This window comes from Eucyclogobius newberryi, unplaced genomic scaffold (assembly GCF_026437365.1).
Source record: "Eucyclogobius newberryi isolate DKJ021-1_F unplaced genomic scaffold, fEucNew1.0.hap1 SCAF_2, whole genome shotgun sequence".
Classification (NCBI taxonomy): Eukaryota; Metazoa; Chordata; class Actinopteri; order Gobiiformes; family Gobiidae; genus Eucyclogobius; species Eucyclogobius newberryi.
The window spans coordinates 41857463-41871532 of record NW_027315834.1 but is presented as its reverse complement, the minus strand read 5'-3'; the positions used below and the strand labels follow the sequence as shown (position 1 = coordinate 41871532).

The window sequence follows — 14070 nt, the reverse complement described above, 5'->3', positions numbered from 1 at the left end:
CGGAGGCTTTGAGCCATATCCAGCCATGTCGTACACCAAGTTCTTATCCGCTTTATTTCGGGGCAATGTCAGCAAAGTGCGCGTTACACCGGGCAATTATCGATCCACTGTGGCATCCACCAAGCCCAAGGAGGAGAAGGAGACGGGCGGATGCGCCGTGATCGAGGCTGAAGCGGTCGACTTGATCATCCAGAGGAAAAGTTCCGCCAAACAACCGACGCGTCAGATCAAGATTGACTTCGACAACACGGAGGAAGCGTACAAAAGCAAGAACAGCGTGGAGCTGCTGCGGAGTCTGCTGGTGTTCAAGCTCTGCACGATTGACGTCCTCGTTGAGAAGAATAAAGAGGTGCGCGCGCGTTATATAGTTTAAAAGTTCAATCATTCTGCACAGTGAAGTTGTGAATCTGCACCGGCTGTGTGTGTGTGTGTGTGTTATATGTCCTTGTATTTGATTGTGTTTCAGTTGATCGATCTAAGTAGAAAGGTGCTTGGCCAGAGGCTGTTTGAGATGATGATGAAGATGACGTTTTACGGACAGTTTGTGGCCGGTGAAGATCACAACTCGATCAAGCCGCTGGTCCATAAGAATGAAGCGTTTGGTGTTGGAGCCGTTCTGGACTACAGTGTGGAAGAGGACCTGACACAAGAGGAGGCCGTGGAGAAGGAAATGGAGTGAGTAGAACATGCTCAGTCAAAGGATTAAAAGTGCGTATTAGTCACATGACACATCAAACACCTGACTTTGTTTGTCTGGCACCGCATGCTGTGACCTTTGGGGTGTATCAGGTGCAGCTCACAAGACTGTGGAGCAGAGCACACGCTGACCACAAACTGTACACACATGATGAAAAATGTCAGGGATAATCTGTCGGTATCAATATGTCAATGATTTATTCTGTAAGAAAAGAAACAGTATATAAACATGTACTGTACTCCTTAGTCTGTTTAACCAGTCTCCCTTAAATCATTCACAAACGCCGCTGGCACACGCCCTACAACCTCAAACAAACACGTATGTTGTGCAAATATCACTACGACAGAGCAAATTATTAATGTTTGCATATCCCTAGAGTTCCCTATTCGACTGCACGGTTCTAATGTGAGGAGAAATCAAAACCACATGTGTTTTCCACTCAGAGCTGTCCAGAGCCTGACTATTGGTGCGTGAGGACAGACCCCTCTTGTCTAATAGGCTGAATGGTGGGAGAAGTACAACGTCAACAGACTGCCAGGCCTCAGGAATAACTTACCATGCATGGCACTGGCAGACGGTGTTATGTAACGCTCAAATGAGGAGTGTGTTTGAGCAGGATTCACAACACTAACTTGATATAAACATAGCCATTGATTCAAGGATTTTTCTCTCTTGTTATCTGCCATTCAATTATTCTATGTTTTGTGTTTCTTTTTATATATATATATGTATTTTATTTCGTTTTATCTTTTGCAGCGCGTGTGTTTCTGAAGCAGAAAAAGAAAGTCCAGGTTTGTAATCCACAATCGTTGAACTCGGTGGTCGGTGGTCTCTGCTTCTACTTAACATTGGGAGTTGGTTAGTGGTGTGGATGTAATATGAGTGTGCGGAGGTGTGCTGTGCGTCTGCAAAGGCTGGGACTGGTTCTATCTGGATTTTGTGATGCTGAAAATGTCCTCTGCACAAGAGATTGTATTACATGTGTACTACTTATGTATTTTCCATATGTTCTTCATTTCCATACATAACTTAATATGGATCCCACTTGTAGATTTAGTTGAAAGAATTTCTTTTTTTTTTTACACTTTTAAGTAATACATTGAGCTGCAGATTACAGCTATAAACAGGAAGTGTTGAGCTCTTTACCATCTCTTTAGTAGATACTTAGACTGTGCCATTCAGGAAATGTGCTCTCCTATTCTTTAGATGATGGACTTCGAGAAAAGAAATTCAAAGCTCATCGACAGTTTGGAGACAGACGTGGAGGAGTCATAAGTGCTCGCACTTACTTCTATGCAGATGAGGCAAAGTGTGACAAACAAATGGAGACCTTCATAAACTGTATCAGAGCATCTGGTGAGCCTTGTAACAACAACACGGTTTTGCTGTTAAACAAGAAAGAAGTTTATTTTAATTTTTAATTCTAGGAGGAGCTTCTGCTGATGGGTTTTCAGCTATCAAAATGACAGCACTTGGACGGCCACAGTTCCTTGTAGGTTAAAGATTTGCAAATTTCATTCTTAAAAATTAAACATTAGCTCATAGTGACGCATTGTAACATGTTTCTATTTACTTGGAATAGCTCCAGTTTTCGGAAGTACTAGTTAAATGGCGACGGTTTTTTAACCTCCTTGCAGAACGTCAGGGCAAATCTGAAATGACTGTTCTGGATCAAAAACTAGAACTCGAACAGCTGAAGGTCTGTATTTAAATTGTTCACATTGCATACAACATTTTTGTATTGTTACTGCTTGAAACAAAGTATATAATTGCTTTTTTATTTTAGGAGAGTTTGGCTGAGATGGGGGTTGGAGCAAAAGATGAAATAGAGACTTGGTTCACTGGAGAGAGACTGGGCCGCTCAGGGTAAAAAGTCTTTGTAAAACAACAAAAAGCGTAACTAAAGTGTTACTAATTTGCTATTTGGATGTGCTATTTATGTTTTCAGAGCAATTGATCTTCTAGATTGGAACAGTTTGATTAACGACACTACAAAAATCTCCAACCTTCTTATGGTGCCAAACCTCACGGTTAGTCAATGTTACTATTTTATCATTCAAAATTATGCACTGCTACTAAAGGTAAAAGTAGCTTCAAGGTTTTTTTTAAATCATGCAAAATAAAATATGTGTATGCAAACAGACCGGCCATCTTGAGCCTTTGTTGAACATGTTTACTGCAGAAGAGGAGCAGCAGATGAAAAGGATGCTGCAGAGAGTGGATGTTTTAGCCAAGGTAAGCATTGCATTCACACCTCGGGAAACAATAGGCAGCTGCATATTCTCTAAGATAAAATTTGCACGCTGTCTAGCACGCTGTGGAAAATGGAGTCCGGCTCATGGTGGATGCAGAGCAGACATATTTTCAGCCAGCAATCAGCCGTTTGACTTTGGAAATGCAGAGAAAGTTCAACAGAGAGAAACCAATTATATTCAACACCTACCAGTGTTACCTTAAGGTCAGAACACAGCCGTGATCTTGATAAGGCCATGATAAGTCTAGGATATGACTCTATAACTACTACTTCCTGTCCTCTCTTTTCTTTTTAAAAAGGAAGCGTATGATAATGTCACTATGGATGTTGAGTTGTCACGCAGAGAAGGATGGTACTTTGGAGCCAAACTTGTCCGTGGAGCTTATATGTATCAAGAGAGAAGCAGGGCCGAGGAGATAGGTTATGAAGACCCTATAAACCCAGACTATGAGTCAACAAACAGAATGTACCACAGGCATGTTTTTATTTTGTCTCTACATATTTTTGAATTAAAGCAGATCTGACGACAGTATAAGTCATGTCGTTTGTTTTTGTAGGTGTTTGGATTATGTGCTCGAAGAAATTGAACACAACAGAAAAGCCAATGTCATGGTTGCAACCCACAATGAGGACACTATTAAATTCACTTTAGAAAAGTAAGTAACTTCTTTCAGTCTAATTTAAGTAATTGTATGTAAAAAAATACAATTTTCTTTACACTCTTAGGATGAATGAAATGGCCCTTTCACCCACTGAAAATAAAGTTTACTTTGGACAGCTGCTCGGCATGTGTGACCAGATCAGCTTCCCTCTAGGTATGTGGTGCTCAGCGTGGTTATTTAAAGTAAACATGGGGTTGTGTAATCACGACCTCTTGCGTCACAATTGTATGACATGTTTGTCTCATTGGGGCCCATTGACGTGGGATCTTAAATTTGTCAACTTTTAAGCACAGTGCAAGACTACTGCCCTTTGGCAGTTACATCAAATTTTATCTTGTCAGGAGCAAACAAAACTAAAGTTGTGACCGTATGACGTCAGCAGAGAGCAGTAGTTAGTAACACATACTTCAATAGATTTTTTTTTGCTCAATATTTGTTTATGTATTAAATGTCCTGATCTCTTTTACCAGTGGTGGTAGAACTACCTCTACTTCATTTTTTTTACATGATACAAAAAAGTATTATGAATATATATATATATATATATATATATATTTTATTATCACCAAACAGGAACAAACAGTACAACAGATGTCTTTCTGCTGATGCTTTAAAAAGTTCATTCATAATCTGTGCATTCTAATTTTAGTAACAACTAAGTATGATTAAGTACCTTCACTTCATACTGCTGAGATTCTCACAAATGGTACAGAAAATATTGAATACTTAAGGCTTTTATTGTTGATGTGAATACAGGTCAGGCTGGTTTCCCGGTTTACAAGTATGTTCCGTACGGCCCAGTGAATGAGGTAATACCCTATCTGTCTCGACGTGCCCAGGAGAACCGTGGCTTCATGAAGGGCTCCCAAAGAGAACGCAGCCTGCTTTGGAAGGAGCTCAAGCGCAGATTGCTCAATGGACAAATTCTCTACACACCTGTGTACTGAGTAACATTCACAGCCCTGAACACCTATCATTCCATTGTCGTGACTTTAATTCTACACATGGAGGAAGTGGTGTAGTTACTACAGTTTCAATTTTAAATTTACAAGACCCCTCATACTTTAATGGTTTAGGGGTGCACAGTGGCGGAGCCTCCCAATAAGGAGATCCTGGGTTCGATTCCCGGGCCTGACCAGCATCACAGGATCTCGCTAGCTTTCTCCACAGTCCACAGTCCAAACACACGTGTCAGGGAAATTGTCAACTCTAAATTTCCCCTTGTGAATGAATGTGGAGTGAATGTTTGTGTGTGTCTATGTCTCTGTGTTAACCCTGTGATGAGCCAGCCCATGTCCAGGGTGTACCCCGCCTAAGGCCCAAAGTCACTGGGATAGACTCCAGTCACCCGCGACGTTGGTAGAAGATGAATGATGACTGAATGCTTTGTATCAGTTTTATTTTTTTTTCTGTTCAGTCTGACCAAATTTGCTGGTCTGTAAATGGCTGTTTAGGTGGCACATTTGTATGTAAAATGTAATTTAATTGACCCAATGCTGTCACAATCTACTTTTAAAAGTAGCTGTAAACCATATTGTCTTATATTTATCTGCAAATGAGTAGCGACTGTATTATTGATGCCCTCCTTACAGGAGATGATTGCATGTTGTTTGGTCCTTTTTATTGCTATTTTTTTATTGTGCATTATTTGGAACTAATAAACATACTTGTAAAAATAAGTTGCATGTTTTCTATTACAACTCTAAAACAGAGCCAAATAACAATGTCATATCAGATATAACATTGTTATTCTGTTCACACCTTCTCACGTACAGCTTGTTAGGGCTGTGTCCTGAGGCACAAATGTGTTTTTTTTTTTTGCTGGTGTGTGTCAGCACACTGTGGCCCCATAGCAACAATGTGTGCACTCCAGAAGCACAATATGTGATTCCCTATTTTTGGCCTTCCAAGAAAACCAGTGCTCACAAGGAAAAGGGTGTGATTCTGTTTGCTATTATTAGAGGGTTCAAAACATGTCGCCTCTTAGAGGCGATATCTTAGATACGGTATCTTAGATTTGATTCGGATAACAGATTGAGAAACATATTTATTTAAAATATGAATAACTTTACAAGTCAAAAAGAATATGAAGGCTATTGTATTGATCTCAAGTTCAGATGATGAGGTTTGTCAGGAGGGGCATCTGACCTAAAAGTCAATATGCTGTGTCAAATATTTATTTGAAAGAATTGGTTTTAGCTGGGTTCATTACTTCAACTTCATTAGTTCTCCTTCTGATGTTGTCTTTCTTGGCTTATGTAGGCTCATTTGACATTACATGCCTTGGTTAGATAAGCCTGGCTGATTCAAGAGTTCAACAGAGTGTGAAGCGCTCTGTGTGCCCCTTCGAGGCTGAGAGCAGCAGGTCCAACCCATCTGTGTAAATTGGCCCCTGGTGTGCTCATCCTCAAAACATTGTCATCTCACGTAGGCTAAAGTGTAGTTACCCAACTTTAAGTATTTGGTTGGGTTATATGTTGAGGTATAATTTTGTCCTAGGCGTAAAAGGGGCATATTATGTTAAATCAATTTTAATGAGCTTTTTAAAAGTATTTTTTACTCAAAGTTGTCTTTTAATTGAGTCATTCATGTTAATAATCCTGTATTGTCCTGCCATTGAATCTTGAGTGCTTTGAAAATTCCTGTTTTCACCAACGCCCTAGCCCAGCCCACATCCCTAAACTTACTTAATTATTTGAAAAATTAAGAATTAAAGTACATGTTAGGGTTTTAAAATGACACGTAACCACAAAAATTAAATCAACCGACAAGCTGCTGTTTGATGAAATGCCACTATGAAGAGAGCTGTTTTAGATCAATATTGACGGTTACAATGAACAACATTTAAAATGTGAATTTTCTAATGTTATAGTTCAATACGTACTTGGTACTTGAAAAATGGCGTATTATGTCTCCTTTAAAACACACATTAACAAGACTAGTCTATGTGTGGGTCTACTTAGTCAGAATCTATGTATAACTATTGCGGCACCACTATTCCGTATAATCATGTGTAAAATGCAGACAGTATATGATCCGACAGGTGCAACATTCCCCTTGGAGAATGTGAAAGGTGTCTCGGGACATGATCACACGCCTGCTTCCCCACCTTTGTGGGTGTGAGGCCTTTAAAGACTGCCTCAACCAGACTTTCCGTTGTCATTTGGAGAAACAAACTGCCTCTCAGCGACACTTGGCCTCTGCTCCTCTGGGAATCCAGGTGAGAATTAAGATTTACCTTATCTACTGATGTTAAAATATGATTTGAAAATGTATCTTCATTTCAGAAACTTGTTGATATGAAGCCCAAACGTGCGCCACTCTCTGAGCATTGTTTTTCTTTCTTATAGACCAATATCGACCTTTTAAAATGCTATCATCGTGTCATCACAAAGTTTAAAAAAATTGAAAATCTTGATTGGAAGCGATGGAGGCAAAATGATGCAGTCCATTGTGCATTTTCAATAATTACCTGACAGCAGATCAAAACTTTATCTATTACCAACAAAAAATAAACTACTCTTTTTTTTTTCCTGGTGTACAAATGTCAATACTCAATACTTTTAATACATCCGTAGAACGTTGTATTTAAATGTTTACTACTTTCTAACTTCAGAATTGCATTTCATCTTTACGAAAAATAATTATAACCACAAAAAATTCAAATACATATGTTGTTTTATTACACATATGTTGTTGTTTTATAGCACATATGTTGATGTTTTATAGCACATATGTTGATGTTTTCTAGCATGTCAAAATTTCACATTTCATGATATTCTGAGGCTAATTTCTCCATTGAAATTACTCTTGTCTCCAGTTGTGGCTATTCAATTAAGTATTATTAAGTGTATTGTTTACTCTTTTGATGGGTCTTTTTTATTATTATTATCATTATTATTTTTTATTTATTTACACTTGACTCCAATAAGATAATAATAATTTAAAAAGTTAATTTCATACAATCAAAGCGGTCAGTTCTACAGACTTCAGAGAAGCACCATTCATACTTTTCCTCTTGTGTTTTTGCAGGATCAGATAACGTGGTTGTTCATAAACACTGACACAGGTCTTTTGATAGCCCATAGGAAGGGCATGAGAACCATGTTGACATGTTTAGAGTGTCAACATATGTAGACTACAGCACATTTGTCTCCCAGGGTGGAGGCCCAGGTGGCAGAGCATATTATCAGCAAACAACTCCAGGTGTATGTTTTGTTTAAGGTATTTTGTGAACCATATAGATTTAGGGATTAACTGATGCTGCAAGCATATATTTGTTTAGGATGCCATTGTGCAGTGGTGCAAACTAATTTGGCTCACTTCAATGCAGGTTTACTTTGTGCCTTTCTGGAGCCCCAAGTGATGTTCGGCATTAAGAGAAGAAAGTGTTCGCTTATAAAACGACGCTCAATACTGTGGATTTTGTTGACAAACATCATGGTTTTGCTCTACTACTACTCAGGCAAACCTCAACTAAAGAATGTGTAAGTATTATATAAGGTCATTATTTGTTTATTGTTCACAAATAAAAAAATAATAGTGTTAAAAATAAATGAGTTATATTAATGTATACTAAATGTTTTTTTTCTTACCAAAGAGATTCTGAAGAACAGACTTGTCCTCTCAGCATGTCCATACAAGGGGTGCACAATGTGACCACATCTTTTCAAAACTCTGAATCAAATAAGAACAAGTGCTCACCTAAAATGAACATCATGTTCATGAAGACTCATAAAACAGCCAGCAGTACGATCCTCAACATTCTCTTCCGATTTGGCGAGAAACATAAACTTCGATTTGCTTTTCCTGACGGACGCAATGACTTCTTCTACCCATCCCCTTTCACGTGTTCCCAAGTTAAGGATTACAAACCTGGAGATTGTTTCAATATTGTGTGTAACCACATGCGTTTTGACCACAGTGAATTGGCTAAGCTCCTACCTCCAGATGCAGTGTACATTACTATCCTCAGAGACCCAGTGGACCTGTTTGAATCGTCCTTTCACTACTACCACAGTGCAGTGCCACTCACATGGAAGCTCACAAATGCAAATAAACTGGCTGATTTTCTAAACAATCCCCAGGCGTTTTACAACAAAGAAGCATTTAACTCATTCTATCTTAAAAATCTCCTGTTTTTTGACTTTGGATTTGATAACAACCTTGCAGTTGATGACCCTCTCGTAACAGATGCCATTGCAAGCTTGTCAAAGCGTTTTCACCTGGTCCTCCTGGCTGAGTACTTTGATGAGTCCCTCATTCTGCTGAAGGAGCTGCTTTGCTGGACAATGGAAGATGTGTTGTACTTCAAACTCAACGTCCGCAGGAGCTCATCTGTTTCTCGACTGACACCACAACTGAGAGCTAAAGCTCAAAAGTGGAATGCCATTGATTGGGAACTGTATCAGCATTTTAATAATACATTCTGGAACAAGGTTGAGAAATATGGCATAGAAAGAGTGAAAGAGGATGTGAAGGAGTTGGGGAGGAGAACTGAAGAAATGAAGTCCATATGTATTGAGGGGGGTCAGGCTGTGGAAGCCCACAACATTAAGGACAGGCATTTCCAGCCATGGCAGCCAATTGGAGAGTCATTTATCCTTGGTTACAACACGAAAAAAGAGATTGAGCCCAAATACAAGAACATCTGTCGGAAGATGGTTACACCAGAGATTCAGTACTTAGCTGACCTGGGTGTAAACCTGTGGCTTACTGGACTTTGGGGTTGGCTAAAAGATTTATTCAATTCTACATAATCATATTAAGGGGAACAAAAGTGTTAAAGAAGTGCTACAGAAGAACATATATTGTGTTGTGTATACAGAGTACATTGTTTACTCTCCTAAAAACCGTAAGGTATATATTTTGTATGTGGTCTATGTAACATTTCAAAATGCACCTCTACTCTGCAACCAATTCAGCCTGTTATGTTAGCTCAAAAACGAATGCACTGATTTAAAGACAAAAATGGGACACTATATACCCAGCTACATTTATCTTTATTAATATTTTCTAGAAGTTGTATCAAATGTGCTAATATTATGCATTCATGCCCCATTACATTTAAAGCTCCGTAATAAATTAATTGTTTTAACCCTTTTGTAACCCATTTCCTTGACTCCAAAAAAAAACACTGACATGATGTGTATTGTTAAGCCAGAAAAAAACATATGGATTCATAAGACATTCACATTTAATTTAGTATTTTACAAAGAGAAGAATGAGAAGCTTGAATCACATGAACAGTGACAGAACAAAGCCGCTGTGGTAGTATGGTGTTCTTCGCCATCTTCCACTGGATGTCTGGAGACAGGAGGCTGCCTGGGCATGAGACACAACAGTCTAATTTATCTGATCCAGGTGAGGTCCATGGAGGATGAAGTGGGATGACATTGATTTTGTTTGGCCCCAGATAACCCGAGCCGCAGCGTCCTATTCTTCATCTTTGTTCTCATAGTTATGTTTTATATGTTTCCAAAGTTTCTGTAAAAACAAACAAAACAGCATTAGCTAAACTGGTCAACATAAAGATGCAATACAACATGCATGACAGAAGTTCTAGTTGATCGGTAAAATTGCGTATTTGGCTAACATTAGCATCAACTTGCTATCGCCCTCTTGACAAGGTCAGAACAAAACGACCATAAATACAAGTGTTGTTGTATTTACCCCACGATTCATCGAGTCAAATACAAAATCCCCGCCTTGGTCAAAAAATCGTTCAAAAAAAACAGCCCCAACCATAATGGTTATAGCAAAAGAAGAAGTTCTCCTGAAGAGCAAATTGTAGGCGGACTTGGTCAGCGACATGTTGGCGGAGGAGTAGCGCACTGCGCAGAAGCGGAAGTAGTATAGATATACATCCGCCTTTAAGCCAAATAACCTCTGGCTTTCCGTACATTACACGAGCTTTGAAGTTAACCAACAAACAGCAATGATTTGGTATTTAAGATTTAGTGTCGAGTTTTGCATTTAAATGTACGAAATATCAAGCAAGCGAGGACAATAACTGGTTGGCTTTACTATCAGCAGTTGTAGTGAGTTCATTCCTATCTTTATTTGTTGCTTTGTTTTCGTGCTGGGTTCGATTACACCCAAGACTGATATAATCCCTGTCTAATCATATTTTCTATTTGTCTGTATCCTAACGTAACCCATGTACATTCTGAATTGGTTTTGCCACTACTGCAAGTGCAACTGTAGTTACATTGTATATCAAAAGGTGGCACTATGGAATGCTTTAAAAATTCAGCTGTTTTTGGATTTAGTCAGTGTGCATCAAATCAAACATTAATGTTTTTTCAAGCTAAACTAAGTTATAATAATGAATACCAAAAGAAACAATAACTAAATGCTGTTTTACTTCACAGTTTGGAAAATAAAGCCATGGGAAAGAGGTATTACTGTGACTACTGTGAGAGGTCCTTCCAGGACAATATGCACAACAGAAAGAAACATCTGAATGGTGTTCAACATCACAGAGCCAAAAAGGCCTGGTTTGACATATTTAAAGGCAAGACCAAACAACTATTCAACTATCTTGACATTTTACAATATTAAACAAAATGATGGTCACACAGCTTACTTTTTGTTTAATGTTTGCAGACCCTAGAGCTATTCTCCTTGAAGAACAAGCAAAAAAACCTTGTCGAAAGTTTCTTCAAAAAGGTATTCTCCATTCTCTTAATTTTAACCTCAGTGTAATAATGTTTCTTTCTTCAATTTATGTTTATCTGGCAGGAATTTGTGATTTTGGACCAAACTGTCGATTCTCACACATGTCAGAGGAAGACCTTTTTTATCTTCAACGGCAAGTGGAAGGTTGGTAACTTAGGGAGATTTTTTCTGCAAAGAATGCATTCTAAATTGAAACTCTGTGCCTCTTCAAAAGATTGTGCATTTTCTTGAATAAAATACATGCCTATTATTAAATCAGTACACTCAGACACATTTTATTAAAAATACGTTTTGAGTCATCTTCTGGTCCAGTTTAGCCTTTCATTCACCTTTTTTTATTGAAGGTTGATTTTTTTTACCCTACATTACACTGTTGGATCAAGTCTAAGAGGAGTTACATTTATTTTCCCTTAGGAGAAAATTCTCTCCAAGAGCATTTCGAGGACAAAATTCTGGCTGACCGAAGCATAGAAGACTGGCTCTCCAGAAGGGAAAAAATGAAAAACACCCTTCATAGCAAAGAGTATGCATGCATGGTCATTTGTTAATAATTGAGACACATTTTGCATTGCTAATCAACCATGTCCATTTAAAATTCACAATTCTGCTTTATTGTTTCACCCCACAGAGACCTGAAAACGGATGTGAAAGAATACCATGAAGAAAGCGTTGTACCTCAGCAGCTCCTCACCGTTCCTGACCTGCCACCATCACTCCAGCCTCCTCCTCCTGGTGGATGGAAAGCCAGTGCAACCACAGAATGGGGTTGAAAGATACTCTGTATTAGTGATAATTGGGAAGAATGATGATCATGAAATTAGAGATTGACCTATATTTGCAGGTTTTAATGCATCAACTATCGGCTTTAAATATATAGCATAAGATGATATTTTGTTTGGGCCGACTAACTGCTTAAAGGTAAAATATAAATCTTAATTTTAACACTTAAGTGTGAAGAGAGCACAGCATAAAATGTGATTATTCTACTCCATTATGGGTTAGTAATAAACATGGTTGTGGATGTCAAAAAATAATATATCTTCTATATATTATACCTTAATGTGTAGAGTCGTGCACTGTATAGACACAAATTGAGATTGTATTGATTTTAAATCATAAATCTTGGGGAAAAGAACCAAATCTATTGTATTGAGTTTTATGGTTTAGTTTTTTGGTTGCTCTGGGTTCTATAATATTGGTAAAGGTTTCAGCCATGGAAAAACCCACATCAGGATTGATCTCTTGCAGTTACAACAATTAAGTTCTGTTTCTTCTGTTGAATGGTGGTGGAAACACTGTTTTTGTTGAAATACAATACATTTTATATAAGGGATGTTTGACATCTCAACGGTCTGTTCATATTACCATGTTTTTCTGTGAAACGTTTTGTAGTAACAATTGTTTATGAATTAAAGAAAGACTTCTTTGCTTAAAAGAAGCAAACAATTCTTGTATATTGTATCAGTCACTTGATTTATTGTCCTAGATTTTTACAGTATTCATTTTTACACCTCACCATTTCCCTTGAGCAAATACAGTTATGGAGAATGATGATCACTGTCTTTAAACTATAAGGAAGTTTGCCCGTCTGTAGTACTAAGCTACTGGTGTTTTCAATGGCCTGTGCTCACTGCCGTGTAGCGTCAGAGGTGCTTTACATGCTGCTGCTACGAAGGGACTAGCTTATCAACACCTCTCATCCTGAAAGTGCAGAAAGCCCAACATTTTCTGTTTGTGTATAATGACAGTTACTATTAAATTGAGGTTATTGTTACACAGTCACTGATCAGCTGATATTAAGTCAGACTAAACAGGTTGATTAAATGGTTTTATTGCAGAACATGCATCAAGACACAGCTTACATTAGTGTATAATTAATGCTTTAATTTGCATGTAAAGAATGGATCACAGAATTAGAGGGTCTGAAAGTGCTACTAATACTGGTATTTAAGTGAAAAAAATATGAAGAGAAAAAAAGGGCAAACATGACAAAGCTAAGATTGATAGGACCAAACATCTAATATCACAGACAACAAAGGCACAGAACTAAGGACAAACTAACCTCAGGCAGAGCAGGTGTAAAAATATGTGCATGTAAATCTGCTAATTTAAATACTGACACACAGGACACTATATATGCTTATAATTTAATTTGAATACAATATTTGACATAATAACCCACATATATTATAGAGCTACAAGGTGTGATGTAAAATTTAACTTTATTGCCAGAATGAGTTATACCCTCTTTCCTTCCAGAATGATAAACATTTGATTTAAAAAAAAATGCTACAAAAATAAATAAATAAATAAATAAATAAATATATATATATATATATATATATATATATATATATATATATATATATATGTATTAAAATAAGAACTTTTTAAAATATTAAGCAAGTGATTATAAATGCATGGGCTTAATACACACATATGAATGTCCTGAATGCTGGACAAGAAATCATGTTTACATCAGACTTTTTTTTGTGATTTTTAAAATATTTTCTTAAAAAAATTATGCCTACATTCATCATAATATCACAGAGATTCAATTAATCATGTTTTCATGTTAAAAAAATATATATAAACATGAGTGGCTCAAGAAAATCTCAACGTCATCACACTCATCACATTCACAAAACAGACAGCAGACACAGGTTGCGTTGACACGACATCACATCATCCTAAACTGCCCTGTCATAAATGCTGAGCTGGAGGGCAGGGTAGAATTCTATGGAAGACATTTTTAACTTATTACAGGGCTGTTCAGG

At 37.6% G+C, this 14070-nt stretch overlaps 4 protein-coding genes across 5 annotated transcripts; 3 read left to right on the top strand and 1 right to left on the bottom strand.

Moving 5' to 3' along the window:
• On the top strand, window positions 1-5292 carry prodha (proline dehydrogenase (oxidase) 1a). The gene is made up of 14 exons (XM_072455470.1): window positions 1-349; window positions 467-675; window positions 1454-1488; window positions 1904-2053; window positions 2125-2189; window positions 2280-2396; window positions 2484-2563; window positions 2646-2727; window positions 2840-2932; window positions 3009-3155; window positions 3251-3426; window positions 3509-3607; window positions 3678-3766; window positions 4370-5292. Exons 1-14 carry the CDS (start codon window positions 26-28, stop codon window positions 4558-4560), a joined length of 1857 nt encoding a protein of 618 aa, XP_072311571.1. The 5' UTR covers window positions 1-25; the 3' UTR covers window positions 4561-5292.
• A 1488-nt stretch (window positions 5293-6780) lies between these two features.
• Window positions 6781-9705, top strand: gal3st1b (galactose-3-O-sulfotransferase 1b). Of its 2 annotated transcripts, XM_072455472.1 has the most exons (3): window positions 6781-6833; window positions 7947-8100; window positions 8214-9705. In XM_072455472.1, exons 2-3 carry the CDS (start codon window positions 7979-7981, stop codon window positions 9370-9372), a joined length of 1281 nt encoding a protein of 426 aa, XP_072311573.1. In that variant the 5' UTR covers window positions 6781-6833; window positions 7947-7978; the 3' UTR covers window positions 9373-9705. The 2 variants fall into 2 exon arrangements, with proteins under 2 accessions (XP_072311573.1, XP_072311572.1); XM_072455471.1 differs by lacking the exon at window positions 6781-6833 and having other exon boundaries at window positions 7593-8100.
• Window positions 9706-9791: 86 nt separating this feature from the next.
• uqcr10 (ubiquinol-cytochrome c reductase, complex III subunit X) lies at window positions 9792-10469 on the bottom strand. The gene is made up of 2 exons (XM_072455473.1): window positions 10286-10469; window positions 9792-10099 (listed from the first exon to the last, which is right to left on the bottom strand). Exons 1-2 carry the CDS (start codon window positions 10424-10426, stop codon window positions 10049-10051), a joined length of 192 nt encoding a protein of 63 aa, XP_072311574.1. The 5' UTR covers window positions 10427-10469; the 3' UTR covers window positions 9792-10048.
• Window positions 10470-10506: 37 nt separating this feature from the next.
• On the top strand, window positions 10507-12327 carry zmat5 (zinc finger, matrin-type 5). Its single transcript, XM_072455474.1, has 6 exons — window positions 10507-10653; window positions 10987-11129; window positions 11222-11284; window positions 11357-11437; window positions 11708-11816; window positions 11922-12327. Exons 2-6 carry the CDS (start codon window positions 11003-11005, stop codon window positions 12061-12063), a joined length of 522 nt encoding a protein of 173 aa, XP_072311575.1. The 5' UTR covers window positions 10507-10653; window positions 10987-11002; the 3' UTR covers window positions 12064-12327.
• Window positions 12328-14070: the final 1743 nt, after the last annotated feature.

Excerpts from the sequence above, each read along its gene's own strand:
- uqcr10 (XM_072455473.1), bottom strand. The coding sequence starts at position 10,426 with ATGTCGCTGACCAAGTCCGCCTACAATTTGCTCTTCAGGAGAACTTCT. Across the intron at positions 10,100-10,285 it reads TTGACTCGATGAATCGTGGG|AAACTTTGGAAACATATAAA; the intron begins GTAAATACAACA and ends TTGTTTTTACAG.
- prodha (XM_072455470.1), top strand. The coding sequence starts at position 26 with ATGTCGTACACCAAGTTCTTATCCGCTTTATTTCGGGGCAATGTCAGC. Across the intron at positions 2,564-2,645 it reads GAGAGACTGGGCCGCTCAGG|AGCAATTGATCTTCTAGATT; the intron begins GTAAAAAGTCTT and ends TTATGTTTTCAG. Across the intron at positions 3,427-3,508 it reads ACAAACAGAATGTACCACAG|GTGTTTGGATTATGTGCTCG; the intron begins GCATGTTTTTAT and ends TTGTTTTTGTAG.
- gal3st1b (XM_072455471.1), top strand. The coding sequence starts at position 7,874 with ATGCTGCAAGCATATATTTGTTTAGGATGCCATTGTGCAGTGGTGCAA. Across the intron at positions 8,101-8,213 it reads AAACCTCAACTAAAGAATGT|AGATTCTGAAGAACAGACTT; the intron begins GTAAGTATTATA and ends TTCTTACCAAAG.
- zmat5 (XM_072455474.1), top strand. The coding sequence starts at position 11,003 with ATGGGAAAGAGGTATTACTGTGACTACTGTGAGAGGTCCTTCCAGGAC. Across the intron at positions 11,438-11,707 it reads TCTTCAACGGCAAGTGGAAG|GAGAAAATTCTCTCCAAGAG; the intron begins GTTGGTAACTTA and ends ATTTTCCCTTAG. Across the intron at positions 11,817-11,921 it reads AACACCCTTCATAGCAAAGA|AGACCTGAAAACGGATGTGA; the intron begins GTATGCATGCAT and ends TTCACCCCACAG.